The sequence below is a fragment of the Acipenser ruthenus genome, chromosome 23 (genome assembly GCF_902713425.1).
Source record: "Acipenser ruthenus chromosome 23, fAciRut3.2 maternal haplotype, whole genome shotgun sequence".
NCBI classification, from domain to species: domain Eukaryota; kingdom Metazoa; phylum Chordata; class Actinopteri; order Acipenseriformes; family Acipenseridae; genus Acipenser; species Acipenser ruthenus.
In genome coordinates this window covers 28,799,324-28,822,866 of record NC_081211.1, presented here as the reverse complement: position 1 = coordinate 28,822,866, position 23,543 = coordinate 28,799,324, and the positions used below count along the sequence as shown (strand labels likewise).

Below are 23,543 nucleotides of genomic sequence, written 5' to 3'. Positions count from 1 at the left end.
GTTTAGTCAAACACATTGCAGATTGAATTGCTGGTTTCTTTTCCTTTTTTGTTTTCTGTAGTCTTTCACCCAGCACTGCGTTCCGTGTGAACAATGGCAGAGCTTTAATGGGTGTAACTGAGTGGCCTGGTGATGCTGAGGCCAATGGTACTTGTATGCTAATCGCATGGCCCTTATTATGTTAATGCTCCCTGCTGCCTGCCATTACAGGACCACATCTTTAACACACACATGCTAATGCTTCAAACTCCATTCAGGGAGTTTCCATTCCTTGAGGCAATACGGAATCCTGTGAAAGAACCCTGGTGTTGCTGCTAAGCACCGAAGCAGAGTATCTGATAATGTGTGGGTTTTAAATTGGGGCTCAGCTGATCTCTGTGTTCAGTGTGGAGGCACCCATTCCTGGGCATGTAGATCATGCTGCATGTAGGAAATGTTTTACTAACAGAAGTAACTGCACACCCAGTGAAAACTGCTCTTTACATTGTTTATATAATGGTAATCCTTGTACAAACAGTGTGCATCACTGTGTAAACATCATGGTGAAGTAATATCGAAACTAACTGGTGAAATGTAGCTGTTTGCATTTCCTGCGGTTTTTCTTTTTTTTTGTTTGAGGATACTCAGTGATACACAAAGGATGTAAAGGAATTTAATTAATTTCAGCAAAAGAAACAACATCCCTTCACCTTTTAACCTTTCGTCTGATTGTCGTTTAAAAATGTATCTTCTTTCTAATATTATTTCAGCCCTGAGATTTGTGGGAGATGCTATATATTGTATCTGCATGTTTCCGCCTGGATTCTATTGAGACAGATATTCCAAATCTACATTCCATTTATGAATTCTAAAGTCATGTTAACATCTGCAATGTTCTTCAAGGTGTTTCATTTGGTTTTTTTTTTTCTATTCATCCTTTTGAGACAATTTTACAGACATTACTTTTTGATCTATGGTATACCTAATTTATTGGTTTATATATTAAAGAAAATAAAAAGATGTATTTTGCAGTGTTAAATTCATTTTCCAGCCCCATTGTTTTGTAAAGCAGTGTTTGGCCCTGTGCGAGGAGAGGGGTCAGAGGGCATGCGCGTGTTTGTGAGTCGCAGGGAAAGAGATCTCTTGAACTTTAAGAATGAAATCTGCATCTGTAACAGATGATTCTAAAAATAAATCTAAGTTTGCATATCCCTATTTTGTTTTTGGTATTTTGTCTTCCCCGTGTTCCTATTCCTTAGTTTAAGTAAATTGATGCTCCACTGCAAGATCAACACTCCAGCCTATTCAGGTCCACTGGCCACGATACATGATTATAACAAAACTCAAAAAAGATCCTAGAAATCCGCAATGCTTTCAAACACAACCAGCTGGATCCATGCCCTCCTGCGCGACCACCCTGATTGTGACACTTTGCTTGTTCTGGAAAACAGGAACACGTGGAACTGATTGGAACGAGGAGGCTGGGATCAATACGTTTGTCCCTGTCCTTATCAGACTGCCCCTGCCTCTGTCTCTCTGACCAGGTGTAGGCAGCAGGATAGACGACCCTATTGTGTTCCAGTGTTTGTTATCTTGTCAAGGGCTGAGTCTGCAGAGAAAGCCGGGTTGTCCTTGTGACGTCTGCCCTCCCCTCCACAGTGTACAGTCCCTGTGTGTGGAGCAGATAAGCAATCGCAGTTAAAGATTCAGCACAAGCTGTCTGGAACGATGAGGGCAGCCCTGGCCTCCTTTCACACACTCATGATGCTGTATCTCCATGAAGTCTGATAACTCGCACTGCCTGGCAGCAAACAGTACAGCGATAAGAAGCACGCTTACATCACACGAGTGCTGTTTGTACCTTTTGTGGGGTTCTCTATTACAATCTGGGTTAGTTACTCTTACACCTCTGACTAGAGGCTGGAACACTTGGTTTCACAACACAGGAGACACATCTGTGCTCCTGCAAGCTTCCGTGCAAGTGTGTTTCCGTGCGAGGCTGGTGTTTGTGTGCAGAATAGCTGGCTGCAAATGAGGGGTGCCAATCTTCCCATCAGCCAGGCCGACAAAATGTTTACAGGTTCACAGGGGAACAGGGTGGTGAGATCACGCACAGATGTGCTGAGCTCGAGATTATCAGCTCCTCCACTTCAGAAGTAACTTTCTCTTTTTAATCTGATCTGCAGGACCAATTGTAGCTTGCGTCTGTGTGCTTTTTATTTTCACCGTGTTTCTGGAAATAAAATCTAGTGTGCAGGCTTCTGCATTGTCCTCAGGTTAAAGATCTGTATCTGTTACGATGTATTTAAGCAATCGATAGCAGTCTCGCACGGGCACTATTTCTTGCTGCTTTGAGATCAGGCTGATTGCTGGAAACCTGCCCAGCATGTTGACTTCAAATGACCTGCAGAACACAACATTAATTCTCTTGCTGCAGCCATCCAGTAGTACCCACTTGATTTCTAGGTGATTTTGCCCCTGGCCCATCACGAATACAAAATCCCAGTCACACAAGGAATTGGGAGTGTTTTAATACCTGGAAGCAGAACAGTGTGTAGAACTAAGCACTGCCCATCAAGCTTTAGTAGCAGAATGCCTTGAGAGTGGATCTTTAATGGATCTCCTTCTAGTGGCTAATCAATTAATAATACCAGCATCAGCACAAGACCTGTGCTGACCTCTCCACTACAGAGCTGGCTCCTCAGTTGAATGGTAAGACGTTCTTCTTTGAACCATTTGCTTTGTGCTTCAAGTCCAGCCCTCGCCTCTCCATTCAAGTGTTTTGCAAGCTGTAATGTGCTCCCTTGTTTAACCAGTCAGACTCTTGTTTACAGTAAAGCAGATTTCTTGTGCTGTCTGGTTAGGTCTCGCTGCTGCTGCTGCTGCAGGATTCACTGCAGACTTGAGACTCAGCACATTAAAGACAGGTAGTCTTCCATTTCAGTGAGGCCCCTTCTGCAAACACACATAAACACAGCCTGCCGGAAATGTGATGCTATGTCTCTGACAAGCTATCCTGCTGGGAAAAGAATTGCAAAATAAGTAAATAAATAAAAGTGATGGAGCCCCCCGCCTCCAGAGCTGATCAGGTAACTAGCCGTGCTCCCAGGGTCACACACAATGGAGTCCTGGGACACTGGAGCTGCCCGCGTCTTCAGGGGAGCCCCCTCTCCCCTCGGCCTCGAGTTTCCAATGTTACTCTGAGAAAACACGCAGGGTCACCCGAGACTGAGAGGGAGTCCAGGGGCCCTGTCATCACGGCACATTTCTCACACTGCAATTTATTGCTTTTCTGTTTTTCAGTGTGGTGGGGGATTGGAATGGATTTCTCTTGGATGGCCTTCAGTGGGAATGATCGCCCGCCACCCTCGCTCCCCCTCCTTTCTCCTTTTCTTTTTTTCTCTTCTTTCTTTACTTTTCCAGTGTTTATTTTTTCAATGTTCTTATATGCAACAATTAATAACAATACATGATATAACATGCACAAAGAAATTAGCACTATTACATTAGTTTAATAGCACAAACTAATCCATATATAAAGTGATTTTTTTTCTTCCCTCTTTTTTCTTTCCATCTTCTTCCCATGACCTCCTGGCTGCTAGCAGTGTTGTAATTACAAGTCACTCGTAGACAGTGGGAAATCGGTAGGGAATTAGGATACATAATTAAAATGAAAAGATTAGCAGGGAACTTCCACAGGCAGTATTGCACAACACAAAGCAGTCGTATACAACAGTCAGCTGTGTGTTTAAACAACAGGAGGTGAGATCGGGGGCTCGGGGGAAAGAGCCTTGATAGGAAACACAGGGTTAATCGATCCCCATTTCTCAGCAGGGACAGTCTGAGGGACTACTCCACGACGGTGATCAGCTGAATTGACATGGCAATGTGAGGTCAAACACAGAGGCTTTAAATCCTTCAATTTGCCTCGTCTGGTGCTGTGTAGCTGAACTACACTTCCAGCTCCACTCCAGACAGTACTCCATTAGACACCTCATTAGTTTCAGAGCACAATGAGCTCTGAGTGCCGCTGGTATCAAGGCGAGGCCAGTTCTGTTATTGACACAACAGCACCGGAGTGAAAGCCGTTCTGCTGGAATATCTAAAGCCTGAGGCCCAGTGCAGGCTGACTGATCGCTCCCTCTCTCTCCCCCCTTCTCTTTCAGGTAATTGACGGGAAGGTATTATCTCTCTAATTGTCAAATAAATCCTCTGCTTCCTCCGGGCGATGCGTTTAAACAAAACAGGAACCGAGGATTAGAGGAGGCACTGCGGGCACAAATCCGGCTCTGTGACCCACTTCAGTGCTGGGGCTCGCTGTCTCACCCCCCCCTGGGTGCCCCGAGATGCTCCAGCACCTGCCACCTGCTGAAATGCCACCTGCCCTCTGCCCTGCAGCAGAGCTGTGCCCTACACTGCCTTTCATTTAAAGTCACCTACATGTACCAATGTAAATCTTTTGTGCACATTCCTGAATTCTCTATGAAGTGTTTTTGTATCATAAACACACCATATAGTTGGACTGCATCTATTTAGCTGCAGAAATCCTTCCCAAAGTACCAAATGTATTACTAAAGCCTTGCTTTGTTGCTGCATTTACACTGCACTGCTACTGCCATTCACAAGTAGTGTAGGTGACCCCAGTAGTATAGAAACTATACCTGATTTTAGTAGTACTGCTACCAAGAAAGTGGAGGTCAAATCAGAGACAGCTTCAGCTACTCAATGATCTTGAGAGAAGTGAATGTGGAGTTTCTGTAAATGCTGACTTCATCGATCATGCCCTTTAACGAAGCCCCCCCCAGCAAGGAGAAGGTTCCATTTGTGAGTGATTGCGCACAGATACAACAGCAATATAAACGTCGGCTCCGTCAGCGCACATTATCTCACCGTCGGAGCGCTTTCCTTCTCTCCCATCTGCCCGCTCTTAGCACACAGAGGCATTAATCGCATGTGTTGGGCATTAGCTGCCAGCTTCTGATAAATTGCCGTATCGACAGCTCTTACCAGCGCTGGCTCAGAACGGATTCAAACTCACCAGCTGTTTCAGGCTCCAGTTTCAGTGCACTCCCCCCAGCTCTCCCCTCTCTCTCTATTCTCCACAGCAGTAGAAGCGGGATCACTTTAATGCCACAGTGCATTCCTGTATTTGTGGGGACTTCTCATTGACTCTCACTATATTCTTATTTAATACTTCTAATTCCAGTCAGACAAAACTCCACACGGGGTGAAAGTCAACAACAAACTAAATATTTTGGCACTTTTATTTTTTATTTTTTGACGGCATATTTAGTTCTTAAAAAGGTGTTGTATTCATCTTGTATTCTGAAGTACACACAATCTGCACCTTCATGTTGTGGGTCAAGAAGGAAATGTGCTGGATGTGGTACTGTAGGGGTAGCTGCTCGGTTGGCAGGTGATTCCTCTTACGATATGGAAAGCCGATTGCCTGTTTGCTTTTTACTGAAAGTCATTAAGGACCTCTCATGTAGCCCTCCAGAGCCCTTTGAATACCTTGCACACTCAGCGTATTACATCAGGGCTGTCCTCGCTGATGAGGATGGCCCGTCCCCATTGGACAGTGCAATGGCGAGGGCTTCTCTGTCTGCCTGTCCTAGTAGCTGGAGCCTCAATCTAAATGAGACCCAATGTGATGAACTTCCCCAACACAGCACACTCAGCTCAATACTTGCTCGTTTTGTTTTGGCAGGGCTGCATAAATCCTGTTCATAGATTATTTGGCCCCAGAGCTGCCTAGCTGCAGAACCGGACAGTAGCGCTTTGCTGTGTTGGAATACCCTTGGAAACTGGGCACAGTTTCATAAGCAGATTTCCTTCTTGTGAAAGACTAAAACGAGAGGGAACGTACCGGCACAGCTGAGTGAAGGACAGTCTTTGAACAGTTTCAGAAGGGTTTAGTAAAATGCACTGGATTGTGGTATTGTTTCTTTGCAGCTTGTTCCCAGACACTGGCTGCTCCGCATGGCAATGCGTGTCGTCCACATTTCTCTTTTAATCTCGGTTTGCTGGGACGTGTTGGTCACACATGCTTGAAAGGTGACTGTGAATCAGTTTGCTCTTGTTGGATACAGTGGATTTACATCTTTCTTTTAAAAACATATAGTTTCATATCTTGTTGCAGCTATGAAAATGGATAGCCGCTCAACCTCCCCACCGTGTAAAATGATTAGGAGGATATCTGTGTGAAATCAACAGACAAGCTTCAAGCAAACTCAGCAGAAAGGCACCGGAATGCAGTGTGCACTGTGGAATCCACAACTCCAGGCAGCTTATCAGGCAGAGATCACTGTCCGCAGAGTGGAATTATTGAAATATATAACATTCAACATATAGACTGGAGATAGATTTGTGTTTAAAAGTCATGAGAGGATTTGTTAAATGTGCCACTGTCAGAATTATTATTGAAAATGTTCAGTTTAGTTATTGTGATTATGGTCTTGTAATATGTTCTGAACAGCTGATAATACTATGCTAAAATGCTACCACAGAATCCCTTGACAATGCTGAAGCCCTGGGATCAGGCTGAGGGGGATAGGACTGGTCAGGTTTTATTTTTGTTCCAGGACACTCGTATGTTCTGTGCACCGTGGTGGAGGAGAGGGGTAGGGGGATGTGCGGTAATAAACAGATAAGGATCAGCTGTCAGGTTAAAAAAACAGGTGAAAATGAAAATGTTTAGGGCTCTGTGTCGGGTTGAGTGATTGCCCATAACCCAGTGAATACACAGGCCAGCACTTCACAGCACTTAGTGAACGAACAATGAAGTGCTTATACTGCCAGTGTGACAGCAGAAACCAGCCTTAAACTGTGTCTGTGTGTGTGTGTGTATGTGTGAGGGGGAGGCTTCCTTCAAGAGCTGCTGCTGTTAGCTTCCAGCCACAGAGGGTCTGCCAGAGGAATCACTGTGTTCACTGGGAACATGTTATCCCTCGGATCAGTTCCACTCCCAGGCACACAATGCAGGCCTGTGTGTGAGTAAGAGTGAGAACGATTCCATTTCATCACACACTTCTTATTTGATTCATTTATGCTACCCAGGACCCCCCCCCCCCCCACCCCACCCCTCCCTCCCCAGTCTTGTTTCTATTTTCAGTGGCGAGCGGCTTTTTGTGAGACCCCTGTTCCACCATCACCCCAAAACTCTGGCTTCACCTGCACCCTGTTCAAACAGATCCAAGCTTCTATGTAAACTGGAAAAAAATGACTTTCTTTATTTAACCTTATTTTAAACAAAGAAAGCCTATAGAAATGAAACAAGCAACATGCTTCAGGGAAGGAAATAAGACTCCCATTGCATAGCAGTTTGATCCGTTCCTGTTTTTTTAACATGATTTTAATCAGACACAGCTGAGCTTGTTACCCATACACTGGGGCTAATCAAGCTCGCAGTGAAACCCGGAATGAATGAAGCCGCTATGCAATAGGAGGCCGATTTCCATCCCTGTGCTTCACTAAAGCTCTCCAGTGAAGCTGCAGTTAAAGTGCAGTGCATTCAGTCTGCAGTGTAGTTAGAAGGGCGGATCAGCTGGTTTTGCAGGGACCTCAAACGCAGTTTGGATTCTTTACTGTGCTTCAGCAAGCAGCTGCTTGTTTGTGGTACAGTCTAGGTGCTTGCACCCAGGAATGGCTGTGAATGGAGTGTTTGAGCAGCTGAGAAGAAGGTGGTGTGTAATGTGTAATGAAGCAAGGACTCACAGCAACAATGGTATGGTGTGCATGGATCACTCTCTGCTGAATCAACGCCATACGGAGAAAACAAAGGTTCTGAGAAAAGGGTGAGTATTCTGGGAAATATTCAATGTGCAATACGGACACAATATGAAGTTTTAGACTGCGCTGTCAAGTAGGGGATTATGAAATGTAAACTTAAAATCGCCACTCTCTCCCCCTCCTCATCCCGTTTGCATCCCTAAAACCAGAGAAATTAGTAACGCTTAGCCTTTTCCCAGAATGCCGGTAATCCTGTTATCGGGTTCTCACAGACAAAGAGCCCCTTCAGTCTGTGTGCTGCTAAAGAAACACTGCGGGGCACAGAGGGGCTGGTGGGTGCATCTGTGTTACTACCAGCTGGTAGCGTTTCACACATCGGACACTGTCCTGTCTGACCAACCCCACTGCGAAAACTCAAAACAACCAAAACATCAAACCGCACCGGATGTCATCTCAAGGAAATGTCAACCAGCCCGTGCAATTACAGTACTGCGAGGATTCAACGAAGAGCAGGGCTGAATCTAACCTCCTGCACATTCCAACAATCAGCACTGACATCCAGGACAAAGTAAATACATTGCTCAAATGCACTGGCGCCTTTCCACCTCCAGGGGGCAAGCATGTTGCTGGGTTCTCCGTCCTTGTGAAGTGCTTTGAGACATGAAAGGCACTATATATGAAATGCACACACAGTCCAGTATTCTAGATTATCAAGGCTCTCCAAGCCAATCCAAAAAGTCTGTTCAAGATCTAGACTTCACGCAAGGTGCTTCCCACCCGATTTGGGCTGGGGTCATGCAAACTGCTGTATGTGTCACCATGGCAACAGAACAAGCTCTCCGCACTGCTGTCAGCCGCAGAGAGGTGAAAGTAGCTATTAAAACTGGATCCGTGTGTCTCTTCTAATTCCCATGTCAAGGAAAGTGATTTGACAGAAGTCATAACAGATGTGTGGATGAGGTTTCACAACAACAAGTTATTTTAATTTGAACAAGACACTTCTCACCGCCCCCCCCTCGAGCGTTCATCAGACAACCAAGCAGACTGTGCAATTAGCCCCAGTGCTGGAGCTGATCTGTACTGCTGGGGCTGAAGGACATCGTGCACACACAACGATCATGTTTCTACACGCTCCCCTTCCAGAGCTCGTTTGGCATTCCATTTTCTGCGCTCATCGCAATGCCAATTGTTTCCTGTAAATCCATCCAGGAACAAATGCAAGCTCTGCTACCAAACCACATTTTTTTTCCAGTGTTTTCTCTTTCTTTTTTTTTGGCGGGGGTGGGATGGGATTATGTAAAGACAATTGCTTCCTGAGGAAATGTCTACAATCCTGGCATCTTCCTACAGCAACTGTTATGCTAAATACGTTGACTCTGTGTTGAAATCCAGCATGAAACTGAATAGCAGCGGGCAGGAAGCAGGGCCACACTGCATTCATTCAAAGCCAGCCTGTATGGCATGTGGGCTCTGCTGCAGCTTTGTGTTTTTATATTGCGCCACCGTAAGCCCAGCTGAGAAGGAGCATCTTGTTTTCGATGGGGGTATTGCTACCACCCTCCATTCAACAGCTGAACTGAGATCAATCGATGCACCCAAGCCAAGCACACTCCGAGTCTGTGGCTGAGCTACTGTTCAAACCCTGGATCTCCTGGTTCCGAGTCCTCTGGTGTAACCACTCCAAGTGACTCCATGCTTGCTTTGTATCTTCATTTGCACATATGAGAATTGTTTCAATCTGAGACAGTGTTCGCTTTGTGCAGCCAGATCAGAGTGTAGCACAAAAGGCACAATTACAGGTATACATTTACATAAGCATATTGATAAACATGGGAAGCCAGGGTAAGCTATGGTGAAAGCATAGTATAGCCATGGGAAAGGCATGGCACAACTGCAAACATACCCTGGGAAAGTTTTATAAGGGTAGAAGTGCAGATCGCTTATTTTGTCACTGTAATCTACAGCACAGTGCAGTTGGCATGCATGAAGGTTCTCAGTTCAGAAACAAGCTACAAACAGCAATCTGCAAGGCACTCCTCAGTCAGATTCCAGGTCACATGCTTCAGCTCTAATAGGTTTCGTTGGGCATTATGTGAGAATGAACTTGGGTGTCATTTCTACAGTCTGGACTCTGCAGCGTTTTCACCTCGCTGCTTTCGGATCTGGCATTCAGAGGCTAGGTCAGGCGTTCCCGAGATTAACTTTTCCTTTCAAAGCTACTCTGGCAGCGCTTTCATTCCTTTGTAGATCCATTCATCCAATTATTCTTCTCCATCCGCCATCAAATGCTGAGTTTAATAAACCCATCCTGCTGGCTGCCTTCTCTCCAGCAGGAGTTATGCAGTGCCCAGCAAGAACATTTCAAATGAACATGGAAGAAATAATCACTGTTTTCCAGCTGCGTTATTGGATGGCGTAGATGGTTTCATTTCGGAGGGCAGGGCCTTTACTGTCATGACGCCCTGAAACCTGTTGACAGGACTCCAGAGCAAGGAGATGGCTGGAGAACCAGAGACATGTACAGACCAGCGTAGATAGCGGGCAGGCTTGTGGATGCTGTCCGATTGCTTGTGTGACAGCTTTCCTCCAGTTCAGTCACTGGCTCTGATGAACAGGATTAGTACACTGTACAAATTCCAAACCTCAACCGGATGGTCCAGCCCCATGGTCAGTCAATCGGTCTGCTCTCCCCTTCCCTCCAAAAGTCTTTGATCCCCTCGGGGAAGGTAAAGGAGGATGCACTCATTCTTTCTTTCATTTATGAATTCCTTCCTCCAATCGTCTGTTCATTCAGTTTTCTTGTTCTTTAGCTTGCTTAAGCTTCTTAAGTGAGTTTTTAGCAGCGGGGGTGGCATCCGATTGTGTGTGTGTGAATACAGCTGGAGTGGGGAGGTTAAGCAAACCGTAGCAAAGCAACCGACTGTGCATGAGCCCGAACTGTCAGGGATCAGCTGCACTTTTATTGTAGAAAATGAGCTGGGGAAGTCGTTAATTGCGGGTCCTCTTAGGAGTCGTGCATTTTTTTTTTTTTTACCACTTTCTCGTTACACCCACTATTCTGCATACAATCATTCGTATGCACCATGCATGCTTTATAGGAGACTGGCACTCTCCTGATTAGCAAGCCTGCTCAAACAAACCCTGCTTGTCAGAGTGTGCTCATATTCAGGCTGGATCTCGGCTCTCCTGTGTGCTGCTTCAATACTGGGCAAGTCGAGAGCTTGTGCTGTCAGTACTGTGTGAATGCTGGAAGTGTAAATGTGGAGGGTCTGTGTGCACAGCATTGCCTGTGTTACACAGCGTGACACCGGGCCAGACCACTCTATGATCACTAAGCCTATGATCCCGTGGTAAGTGTGCACCATTTTATTCTTAACCCTGTTATTGAGTTCAAACTAACAATACTGATAATGACGGGCTTCGATGTGTATGTCTCCTACAACAGTGGCTTAGCGTTAATTAGTACAATATTATGCATTTCAACACCAATGAGACAAGATGAGCTTAGCTGACACGGGGTAGTGACCGAGTCCACCTGCAAGGGTTACTATAGTAATGTATGCTCTTATTATATCTGTAATTAATATTCATTTACTTTGAAGAGACAGCTTTGTGACTGTGTGGTAATAGGTTTTAATCTACACACTGGGAGTGTAATTAAAAGTGTCTTCAGTTTCTTTTAGTTAGACCCACACTCTGTTTTATGCTCCAACACTGTGGATCAGGTGCGTTTGGGGTTTAATTGCATCTTCTGGATTGGTACGTGGAGGTGCTGAAACAAACGCACCCTTTTGTTTCACTGCTCTACAAACACAGAGCCCTCGGATCTCAATGAGGCCATTGTTAGGGCTGAGGGAGCAGCGCTGCCTAGTTATATGCAATGGGAGTCTTATTTCCATCTCTGGCCAGATTTACAGTGAGGGTCAGTTTCACTGCGGGGTCTTCATACCCCATGCAAACACCCCTGGAGGGCAGTGCTGTTTGTAGGACTCCAGGTAAGTGAGGTTCTTAAGAGGTATGGCCTGGCCCCCTGTCTGAACAGGTGCTGCACTTAACTGTTTGCTCACATGTTGCTCCATTTATCCTTGACCAGAGGAGGGCAGAGAGAATGTGTCCATCTGTCATTAGAATTTGAAGTAATGCTGAGGAATGTGCAGATCATGGGGGAAGGGGAGAGCCAGAGAAACTTTCTCCGCTGGGTAATTTGAACCCTGGAACCACCTGCACCAACAGAGCTGCTCTGAAAACAGACTCTATGAAATACTTTTTTTTTTTTTTTTTTTTTTTACTGGGGTGAGAGAAACGTTTGTGATAATCCCCATTCGAGCTACATAAGTAGGGAAGCGATTATGTGTGAAAATACCAAGATCAGCATGCAAAAGATTACTGTTGGGTGAAGTTTGGCTGCAAACTAACAATGTTTAACCCCTTCTGCTCAGAAATCTATTTTTCCATACATAAGCAGTTTTCCTTGATCTAACCATTATAACACACTGCCCCCCAGTCCCTCAGCTCTAACCACTAGACCATACTGCCTCCCAGTCTCTCAACTCTAACCACTAGAACACACTGCCTCCCAGTCCCTCAGCTCTAACCACTAGACCACACTGCCTCCCAGTGCATTAGCGCCTATCACTTACTAGTCCAAACTCCAGAGCTACTTGAACGTACTGGCTTCCTTTACTTTATAGCTGGGTTCTTCAGTGACAAGAGCTTTAAAGTATCTCTAGAGTATGGATAAACTGAGTGAGTTTATCTGTTCCAGGAATACACTAATCTCCCTCTCTGTGCAAAGCTGTCAAGTAGGGGAAGTTATAGAAGAGGAGATGACATCTCTTTAGTGTTCTCTGGGTCTCATGCTGGTATCATCATCCCTTCAACATGAAGGGAGGGGCACAGCGCAGGTATGCAGGCATGCAGGTGTTTACATTAGCACTGGGAATCTGCCTTCATCTACTTTCCACCCTCCCTCTCTTTCCCCTTCTCCCTCTCTCCCTCTCTCCAAACAACCGCGGTGTTGAAAATTATTCACAAGTGTACTGGCATTCGCCCTGCCCCGTCAATCATTAATCTCCTCTTGAGCATTCACACACTCCTTTCATTCACAGAAATCCTCGCTCAAGTACAACTGCTTTTCAGAGGAAGCAGGCATGTTTTAACAAACAATAATCAAGTCGTTATTCTTTAACTAGTCACTGCAACGAGGGAGCAACACACAGACACACACAAACACACAGACAGACAAACACACACACACACAAGCACATTTGAATGATGCCAATTGCAATCTTTTTACAATTCTGCATCCATGTTTTTTTCTATTTATTTTATTTGTATGATATTTCTTATTGGCACAAAGTTCAAAAGAACATGAGAACTAATCTCCCCCAACTGGGGACAGGTGTGCCATTAGCCATGGTGACATCACACCTACCTTCCCAGCCCAGGGCAGGCTGTGCTTCTCTCAGCACTCGCTGTTTACTGGAAACAAGCACAGGAATTCACACTCACGTTCACAAGCTTCTCTCTCTCCCTCTTTTAAAACCCAGCTGCTAAAAGACTTTTCTTTCTTTCCCATCCCTGTTGCAATGACTAGCGCCCGGCCCAGTCTGGCAGTGCTGGTTTTCAGCTGGTCATGCAGGTTCACAAGACCCTTTACTGGAACAAAGTCAATGTTATATTGTCTGCTCATATGTGTGGTCCAATTCCCAAGCATAATCAGTTGTGATACAAGAACTGGTTCACCAACGAACTAGGCCAAACCGCCTCCTAGTCCTCAGCTCTAACCACTAGACCACACTGCCTCCCAGTCTCTCAGCTCTAACCTCTAGCCCACACTGCCTCCCAGTCCCTCAGCTCTAACCATTAGGCTACACTGCCTCCCAGTCCCTCAGCTCTAACTATTAGGCCTCCAGGCCTGCTGTGTAAATGTGGGTTTGTCATTTCCATTGCGTAACCCTATAGGAGAGTAAAGGCAGGCAGTCTGACCCTGGCCCCTCCCCTTCTGTCCACACGATCGGCCATTCCCAAGATACGTTTTTGTTCCTGAATGAAGCGCTGTGGCGTGGCGATGACCCCCCGTCTGCCTCCATTTCTGACAATAACCTATTAATTGCAGAGATAGAGCTCTGAATGGAGTCCCCCTGATCTTTTATCACCACTCCCATCTGCTCTCACTCCTGTTACAGACCCTCCAAGCCCTCAGCCCCCACATCCTGGCCCCTTGCACTCCCAGTGCAAACACAGGGCCCTCTCACTCTCCTCTTAGCAGACCTGTCATTGGCTGATTAATGGGGGGCAGAGCTCTTTTAAACTCTTCCTCCTTCTTTATCATAAACTAATGTTTCAGTTCGCCCTCTAGCCCCACAAAAAAACAACCACCTCAAAACACAAGCTGCTACCTGCCGTCCTGATGCTGTCAAGGTTACTACTACAGAGACAGTCCCTCCTTAATTCTAAACAACGTAATAGTGAGATTTGCAGCAATACTCAATAAAGGTCGTCCAGGCCTCCCAGCCCCTATTAGTCACTATTTACTACAGATATGCCAACAATCCCTTTCAGAGGGATTGTCCAATATCCCCCACACCACACCTATAAAATACATTTCATAAAACTAAGGAGTTTGTTTCAAGCACTTAAAGTTTAAAAGAAATGATTATCCACAAATAAAAAAACAACCTGCTGCAGACAGGAGCAGTCCGATTCCCGTTCTTGTGTCGTAAACTGTTTCAGAGAAGAGGGCGAAAGCTTTGCATTTGCTCTAAAGCTGGGTTCTAGGGGAGTATGAGCAGACAGCTTCAGTCAGTCCTGCTCGCTGAATGGAATTTTATTCTCAGTCTGTCAAGAGATTTGAAGCAATTTACGGGCAATAAACAAAAGTGGTTATATTGTCTGAATTGCTTGCTCCCCAGAGGCACTGATCAGGTAGTCTGTCTGGCTGGACTGATCCTGCCAGCCCCCCCGGGAACAGCTCTTGGCAGGGGTATGGTCTATTGAGAAACCTCGAGCTCCTAGCGATGTTTCCACAAATAAATCCTAAAAACGCTGAACACCAGGGGCATGGTGGCACAGTGGGTTGGCATTTAAAAAAAAACAAAACACTTCTATAATTAAATAGAAAATAATAGTGGCAGAATCTTAAACTAACACATTACTGCACCAAAGCACCGGAGCCTGCACTTGACATGCAAAACACATGTACTGTGTGCAAACACACACACACGCACGCACGCACGCACGCACGCACGCACGCACGCACGCACGCACGCACGCACGCACGCACGCACACACACACACACACACGATGGATCAGAAATGCATAACCTTGGTTTAGCAATGGAAGTGTTTTCACCTTTCAGATCTCAATATCTGTACAGGCACCTGCTGGCTGATAAACAAATTGCTTCTGCGTTTGTGTTTTTTCTTGGGGTGAAGTCACTGCAGATTTTACTTGGGGGGGGGGGGGGGGGGGGGATCTGTGCTTTGCACCCCCTCTCTATTGACACCCCTGAATAGACACAGCCACTCACAATCACACAAGGTTAACAATGTCCCTCTACTGAGGTGTAACGAGGGTCTCTGTGTTTCTGTGGGGAGGTGTTACAGCTAGTGTTTCACCAGTAGGGAGCAGCGTTTTCCAGAAATGCATGCAGACCAATTTCTGCTACTTAAAAAAAAAAAAAAAAAAAAAAAGTTGTACTACTGTACTGAACTACTTAAAAGAAAAAAGAAAAAAAAAATCAGGAATTTATACCAAAAAAAATAATTTAGGAAAAGTAACTTGGGGAAACACAAACACTATTTAGAAGAAAATTACACTTTTAAAAAGCTAGATGCACTTAAAAGTACTTCCTTCATGATATATACCCTTACTGTACTGTATACATCTTTATATACTAAAGATGCAACGTCTCACATATGGAATCCTTTCCCTAGTGGGTGCTTATATAAAATAAAACCACTGAGCAATGCAAGAGAATTGTCCCTTTATGTTTGCATGCTGGCAGTTCTGGAGAACAGTGAGACCAGTGTACTCTGGCTCCCCCTAGTGTACGCCGCCCCCTCCGCCACTCTGTTAATGAGCTCTGTGTAGCAGCTAGAGAAGCGGCGCAGTGTTTATACACCTTGGCGCCTGGCAGGAAGCAAGGTTCCAGTCCTGCGGTGACTCTCGCTCCCTGTCTGGCCAGCCTCTGAATAGAGAGACACAGGCACCGCCCCCTTAGTGGAAATAGATGTTATCAGAGAAGGGAGAGAAAGTGCTCAGTTTATTTTTATTTTTTTATGAATGGAACTTGTCGCAGTGCCAGCACATGGGAACACTGAGTTCTTTTGTTCGGCTAAGCGCATTAAAAAATAAATAGGCAGGAGATTTACGTCTCATTTAGTTAAAGAAAATACGCAAAAAACCATGAACTCATATTTTTGAATGAGCATGTCCGCTCCCCCCTCCCCCCCCGAATTTAATCTTTTTTCTTTTTTAATTCTTTGGATTCTGAACTTGCTTCTGTAGGTTTTACTGCAGATTTATTAACAATAACTCTGGGATTGGGTTCTATGGAAATCAAACTATAAGATAAACTGTTAAAATGAACTACAAGCACACCACACAAGGGAATCAAACACATTTGCAGGACACCAGGGGTCTCTGACCATCCCCTTGCCCAAGACAGATCGGTGTATGGCCATGCTCATGCTGGCACAAGCTAGCTACAGTACAGGGCCATTCTCCGCTAAGAGTCTGGCTGTCTACACTAAATTATAAACCATGAATCCACTTTCAGCCAATCAAAACACCACATTACAGAACTTGCTAGTACACTTTTTGTTTGTTGCCAAATTGGATAACTGCATTAAGTCTGTGTTTTTTTTTTTTTTTTTTTTAATTAAAACACAATTTGTAATATGTTAATATGCACAGTTGACCGTGTCTCTGATGGGGTAATATTGTCTTCTGATTTTGTGAGACAGAAGCGCTCTTGTCCACCCAAAATCCTCACAAGAAAAACAGAACTTTATCCAGTACCAGTGCGCCATCTGCTGTCCAACTGTATAAGAGAACAGAAATGCTACTCTACCACATCTTAAACTAGAGAAAAAAATGGAAACTAAAAAATAGAAAGAACCATTTTGCATTAGTACACAGCAAGTTTTAATTAGCATAGAGGTGCCTCGTACTGTTTTCTTCCTGTAAATGTACAGATCATATTCAATGTCTATAATTGCATACTCCCAGCTTAATCTCGCCACTGGCACGTACAGATTCTGATTCTATCATTCACTGTTATAAAGACAGCTGTGAGAAATAGCCAACGGAAGCCAGTCCTGCTGCTGAAGGTTTAGACATAGGTGCAAGAAGGAATTTGTAACTCATTTTACACAGACACAGGTGAGTTTTAACTGATATTTTTATGAAATAAAACTATAAAACTGAAATCGCAGATTTATTTAAAATGCTCTTGTGGCATCTGCGTAATTCTCTGTCTAATTATGGTAAAAGTATGTTTCGTCTCAGTGATTTATTGATTATTTTGATGTTATCTACAGGGATGGAAATAACAGACTCCCTTAGCAGTTTCAACCATCCCAGGTTTTACTACAAGCTTGATGATGAGCCTAAGCGTATAGGTAATAAGCTCAGGGAAGTCTTATTAAACTCCTAATAAAACCAGGAATGGCTCAAACTGCAAAGCAATGGGAGTCTTATTTCCATCCCTGATGTACACATTTATATCCAAGCTTATCCATGTGTACCATCATTACTGTGGACTGGATGCAGCCAGCGAAGGATGCAAACACAGGACCAGCACACTACTGCAAAGTAGCACAGAGATTCACACAAGTTACACTTTTAAATGCCGAGACAAAAGCAAAATGTAGAACTACTAGCAGCTTTTTCTCTAAAAACAAAACTATGAACACAGTACTGTTAATCACTGCTTGGCAGTCAAGGATACGGCTGACTTGAAGCTGCCTTGGTTTACTCACCACAGCTAGCATGTACTGTACATGTAGGGTGACTGGAGAAAACACTTCAATAGACCTGGAGATTTCACTCAATTATCAACCAAACAAGAAAAGTGGATTTAGAGACAAGCAAGCTTAATCCAATTTGAATTAAGTTTATCCAAATTTCACATTAAAAAAGGTTAAATTAGGTTATGTAAAATGAGGTTTTATGTATTAAAAAAGCATCACAATAAAGGGTAAAGGGCACGTGTTTAATTTCAGTAATTGTATCATGTGTAGTTTTGGAAAAGGTGTTCCTCAGATCTGAGATACAATTCCGATGTTCCATGAAGCAAAGTTGACAAGGATTTATAGTTTGTACTGTATAGCCAAAGACAGGTGGAGCTATAATGCGCAAAACATTAATAATATTAATAATATTGTTCACACTGCAATGCTTCATACTACAGCTATGGCCAAAAGTTTTGCATCACCCTATAGAATTAACAAACTGTGCTTCACAAAGTTGAATGAAACCTGTTGAATAATGGTACGTTAACTTATTGAATTACACACCGCTTTGTAGTTTTCCATATACTTAACAAATGTGAGATTTAAAAATCGAACATGAAATACTGTACTGCTACGATGGCTTTCGGTAGACTTTTGCGATATCATTATGTACTTCCTTTCGATTACATGATGCCAAATAAAAGATCTAAATTATGTTCATAGTTTGTTTTTTTTTTCAATCCTAAAATTCGAACTTTTGGCCAGAGCTGTACAAACCTAACAAACCATCCCCTGTGCCAAACATGTTTCCTTCTCCTTTTTCTTTTAAAGACAGACCATATGTATAAAACAATTTGATGAGCATTGTGACATAACAGCCACTTCACAAACTAGTCCACAACTTAAAACAGAATTAATAAAAAAAAAAAACAGGGATTAGAATGGAGCTTAATCTGAGCCAACGTCCAAGCGCTCTGAAGCTCGCCCGTTTCCGAGAATTAAAAAAAAAAGAAAGAAAAGGAAGCAGCGCTTTCTCTAAAACTGGTGGGGGAGGAGGAGGAGGAACGCTGGGTGTGTTTTCAGGGGTACTGCTCATTGTAGCCCCCATAGCCCCTGTATTCATCCTGCCGTGGCTGGAGATCTGGAAAGAACTGGCGCTCCGCTGGTGGAGCGGCTGCCTGGCGAACGAAGGAGGCAGCCTGGCGAACGAAGGAGGCTGCCTGTTTCTTCCCAGTCACACTGTCAACAAAGAATATGCTTTTGTTCAGCAATCACACCCAACATCTCAAACCCAGACCCCCTAATACCCCACTGCAGTCTGCTGCAAAGCGTGGCTACAGCCAAGTAAGTTTACTTTAGAGAGGAAGCTAAACAACATTCTTGGCAACCCTTTCCATACACACTCCATATCTCTCTCTCTGTGTGAAGTGTGTCCTGTTTTTACAGACTCGCATCATGCCTGGTTGGATGTTTGATCTTCATAACCTTGGTAGACACATTTGAATGATCTCAGCGGCAGTATTGGATCAATTGAATAAACCCCGGGTTGGATGCCTTTGGGTTTTTTTTTTTGCACACACAAAATGTTCAACAATGATGCTGAAAAGCAAATGCAATGGACATTATGAATAAAGACCCCTGAACGGCACTTACTTGTTCTTGTGTTTGGCACCGCTGATGTGTGCCTGGTATTGCTCTACGGAGTTCAGCTCGATGTTACACACTGAGCACGGGTAGCCTTTCACTGTGGAAGCTGCGGAGAGAAGAACACAAACACTGCTCTGTAAATGCCAGTGCATTAAAACCCCACATGCGCTTGTATGAGCAGCACCATGCTGACGCACACGTCCAAGGACAAGGTAGTAGTAGATAGTAGCTGGCTTGCATGTGTTACACACCAGCGAATTCCTAAGGACAGCAGGACTGTGGTTTGTGTGAGCTTCTGAGAGCTGCTTACCGGGTGCAGAGGAGGGGCCAAAGTGCTCCATGAGCTTCACCTTGGTCATCTGCTTTTTGTGCTTCTTGCCCACATAGTGCTGCTTGGACATGAGCGGGTTGTTGAAGGAGGCATGGCAGATGGAGCAGAACTTCTCAGGGTCGTTGCCCGCCGACACCTCTGGGGGCGCACTCACAGGCGAGGGCTTTTTCGGGACGGTCTTCGACTGTGGGTACACTAAAGCGGGGGCAACAAATAGGACATCGATCATCAACGGGACAGGGGTAGGGTAGAAACATTGTAACTTATAAAGAAGTAATTCGAACAAAAGGCAGACAGATATCCAAAAAGCAGTGCCATGCCCCCTCCCCACCCCCCTCACCTTTTTCAGGGATGCCCTGTTCTTTCAGCTTCAGGTTTTTGGAGTGAACCTTGCCTTGGTAGTGGGACTGAGCCACAACAGGGGAAGAGAAGGTCATGTTGCAAACCGGGCAGGCCTTCATTCGATCCTCCTCCCCGTTACTGCTATCCTGAAGAAAAACAAAGAACACACGGTACTTTAAAACAGGACCCTGTGCGTGACATACATTTACCCAATATCCGAACGTCCTACTTCCTGTCCGATTCTCTAGTGTTGTTTGTGCTCAGATCATCATTATTTGCCATGCTTACTAACAACCTAATTCCAGCAGGAACTGCTTTTGAAGAGATTCCTCACAGCTGACTGGGGGAAATATATTACTGTTGCACTGCGATTGCCAATAGATTATTATTATTACTATGAGTTTATTTAGCAGACTCCTTTATCCAAGGAGACTTACAGAGACTAGTGCACAATGCCCCATTGTGCAGTGAAGTTTCACGTTATAAAATGGACAACCTTGAAAAATGTGGGTCAGTGGGAAATTTTAAAACCAAACCAACAATTTGCTAGTGGAAACAGAGCCATATCTTACATTGCTAGGCGATGGTGGTTTGAACTTCTTCACCACAGGTTCTTCATCCTTGTGGATACTCAGGTATCGGCGCACTTTATTTGCATGTTTCATACTCTACACAGAAAGAGAGTGCAGACTGTAAGTGCCAAAACCCCTCAATGACTTTTCATGCATTACACAATTAAATTAATAGGAGACCAATTTTTATTTATTTTCCCCCAATTTGGAATGCCCAATAATGTTTTTTTTTCTCCTCACCGCAGCGGGTCCCCACACAGCACAGACGTTCTGATAGCATGTGAGCGTCCTCCGATCTCACAAGCCTAAAGCCAGAATCGCTTTTACACCGAGCCATCCAGAGCAGAGGTGGGCGGGCTACCGATCCCGGAGAACAGAGATCAGCCCTGCCTCTTATCCACTCTGAATGTGCTCTTTGTCTGGCCAGCAGGGTTCGCTGTTGCGCGATGAGGAGAAGCAATCCCTGCCGGTTTCCCACCCCCCACCCTGGGAGCATCAGAGCTAATGTGACGCCCCCTTCGGATTCCCCAGCAAAGTCCGGCCTCTTTGCACATCCCAGACACGAACTGGCGCCGTCCAAGCTGTGTGACTCATCCTGCGCTTCCAGCGTCAGCGCTTTAACTGGATGAGCCACTCGGGGATCCTTATATATATATATATATATTTTAAATTAGTAAGCTGTTACCTGATAATGTGCAAGTTTCTGTGATTCTGAGATGAGAACAGCGCTGCACACTTTGCAATGGGAGTCAGAGAAGATATCACTGTTTTCTCTGATCATTTTGTTCACTGCAAGGGAAAAACAGCAGATCTGATAAATCTGCATTTTTTTTTTTTTAACATTTTCTAGCTGTTCCCTCGTACGGTGGTCAACATGACTCCTGTAGTCCTGCCAAGCAGTCTCCAGAACTCCACTGGAACAACATCAGCTGGTTATTTTCTAGTTAAAAATCCTAAACCCTTTTGGCCGGTTTCACAGACCCTGATTAGCACTAGTCCTGAACTAGCCAGTGTTAATTTAGGGAAGGTAAACCAAGATTAGTGTTAATCTGGGTCTGTGAAACCAGCCAATAAAGTCCTGAATTATTTTTGTTGTGCTGAAGAAGTAACTCCTGTATTGAGTATACATTAACAGGACCACAAAATGTTTGACATATTTACACAGTACCTCAGACTGGGAACATGGAGTCCCGCGAGGCTCCAGCGTGATTTCCAATGGCATAGGTTAACATACGCTGCAAAGATAAGGCCTTGAGGTCCCACCATGACTGAAAGGGTTAATCTCAGGAATGGTCCAGTAAATACTGCAGCTGTAATGCTCAACCATCATTTTATCTTTGCATGTTGCAATGGATGCGGGACACGTTGCTGACCTCACTGTGAGCTCAGACAGGGCTAAAAGAAGCTCAGATACTGTAAAGCCCGGAATGGCTTGAACAGCCACACAGACGTGCTGTGTACCTGTCTACTGAAAGTGTTTAAACTCAGAGTACAGTGTTCTGTTATGGTGCTTCCATTACATCACAGCTGGCTGACATCCACTACTTAAAATATGACACTGCTGGATGGGCTGTCCAGGACCACATTGGTTTCTCTCTTTTTTTGTTCTATTGTCAGTTGAGATTAATTCCTTGCTGCAGAAGAGAGGAGAGGCCAGCTATTTATAGGTTAAATTAAATTGGACAAGGGCAGGTTAGGTAAGTCTGTGTCATCTTCGTTTTGTGTGCCTGTTTTTTCAATGTGTTCACTGTTGTGCCCAGACACTCATCTACAGCACAGCAGTAGTATTGCACATAACATAATCCAAGCAAATCTATTTTAAGAAAACTACGAACCTTTGGTTTAGGTTGTTTTTATGAAATAAGATTTGTTTTAGTACCAAAATGTATCACCCTTATCAAGTGATCGGACTGTAGCGTCTAATGACGTTTATTACGAGTTGCGCACGCAGCACTACCCTGTGCGGAGCCTTCGTTCTGCAGCCATACACTCTTCCATGCAACAGCAATATCCCCGTCAGTCACTGTGTGCACAATCGCACCACCTTAACTGTCATATCTATGTATCTGCACCATTTTACAATACATATGTTGTTTTGTTTTTTTTCCCCCAAAGTTATGGCAGTGCAACTTCTCGAACTCCACAGAGTTCGCACAAACCGTTTTAAAATTGTTAATACAAACTCGTGACCTAAGCAAGGGGATATACGAGCAGCAGTGTCCCTGCAAGAAGCAGCGTCTCGGGGTTGTCAAAATGATGCGCTATTTATACATTTAGACACAGGCACGTCTGGATTTGCGGTGTGTTTGTTGTTTTTCATTACCACAACGAATTGCAAAAGCGACGTTAATCCCAATTTTCTTAGGCAAACTACAAACCCTCAGAATTGCAACCCCCCTCATCTCTGCCGTCCTGTAGCCGACCTTGGCGTTGTGTATCTAACACACATCGAAGCATCGCTGCGGTTCATTCATTTAGCATCACAGCTGCGCGCACACGAGAAGATAAACACAGCGGTGTCCCAGCGGGCGACGCTGACCTCCATAGCTCTGTCTAAAGAGACTGCTGTCAAACTAACTAGTCCCCGAACCGCACACACCCCGGCTAAACCAGCTTACCCGCCGCAGCCCCCTTCGGTAAAGAAACCGCTCCGTTTTGTTGTTCGTCGTCCATCTTCGCAGACCCAGTCGACACAACAGCGCAGAAGCCGAGAATGACAAACCATCGCGAGAGCTCCGAATGAAGACGAGAGGGGGGGGGGGGGCATGCGCGAGCGGGTCACCATAGAAACCGAGCCGAACCATAGAAAGACCGGCAAGTCTGTGAAACTGTATTTGTATTTGTATTTAGTAAACCGTTTTATGAACAATATGTAGAGTACAATACACAAACAAGATAGAGATAGCGCTAGCGCTTTTTTTCCTTGACCCCCTCACCCTTGTTTTATTATTTAATGTTTTTCATAAATTGTTCGTTGCTGT

General features: G+C 44.6%; 1 protein-coding gene across 1 annotated transcript; it reads right to left on the bottom strand.

The window, feature by feature from the left end:
• Positions 1-17,916: 17,916 nt before the first annotated feature.
• Positions 17,917-23,307, bottom strand: LOC117973692 (zinc finger protein 346-like). The gene is made up of 7 exons (XM_034926768.2): positions 23,181-23,307; positions 21,248-21,351; positions 20,563-20,658; positions 19,989-20,136; positions 19,628-19,843; positions 19,324-19,423; positions 17,917-18,909 (listed from the first exon to the last, which is right to left on the bottom strand). The coding sequence occupies exons 1-7, from the start codon at positions 23,233-23,235 to the stop codon at positions 18,750-18,752; spliced, it is 879 nt and encodes a 292-aa protein (XP_034782659.1). The 5' UTR covers positions 23,236-23,307; the 3' UTR covers positions 17,917-18,749.
• Positions 23,308-23,543: the final 236 nt, after the last annotated feature.

Coding starts and splice junctions, on each gene's coding strand:
- LOC117973692 (XM_034926768.2), bottom strand. CDS start 23,235: ATGGACGACGAACAACAAAACGGAGCGGTTTCTTTACCGAAGGGGGCT. Junction 20,659..21,247: donor AGAAACTTGCACATTATCAG/GTAACAGCTTAC, acceptor CTTTCTGTGTAG/AGTATGAAACATGCAAATAA. Junction 19,844..19,988: donor ACAGGGCATCCCTGAAAAAG/GTGAGGGGGGTG, acceptor CCCCCGCTTTAG/TGTACCCACAGTCGAAGACC.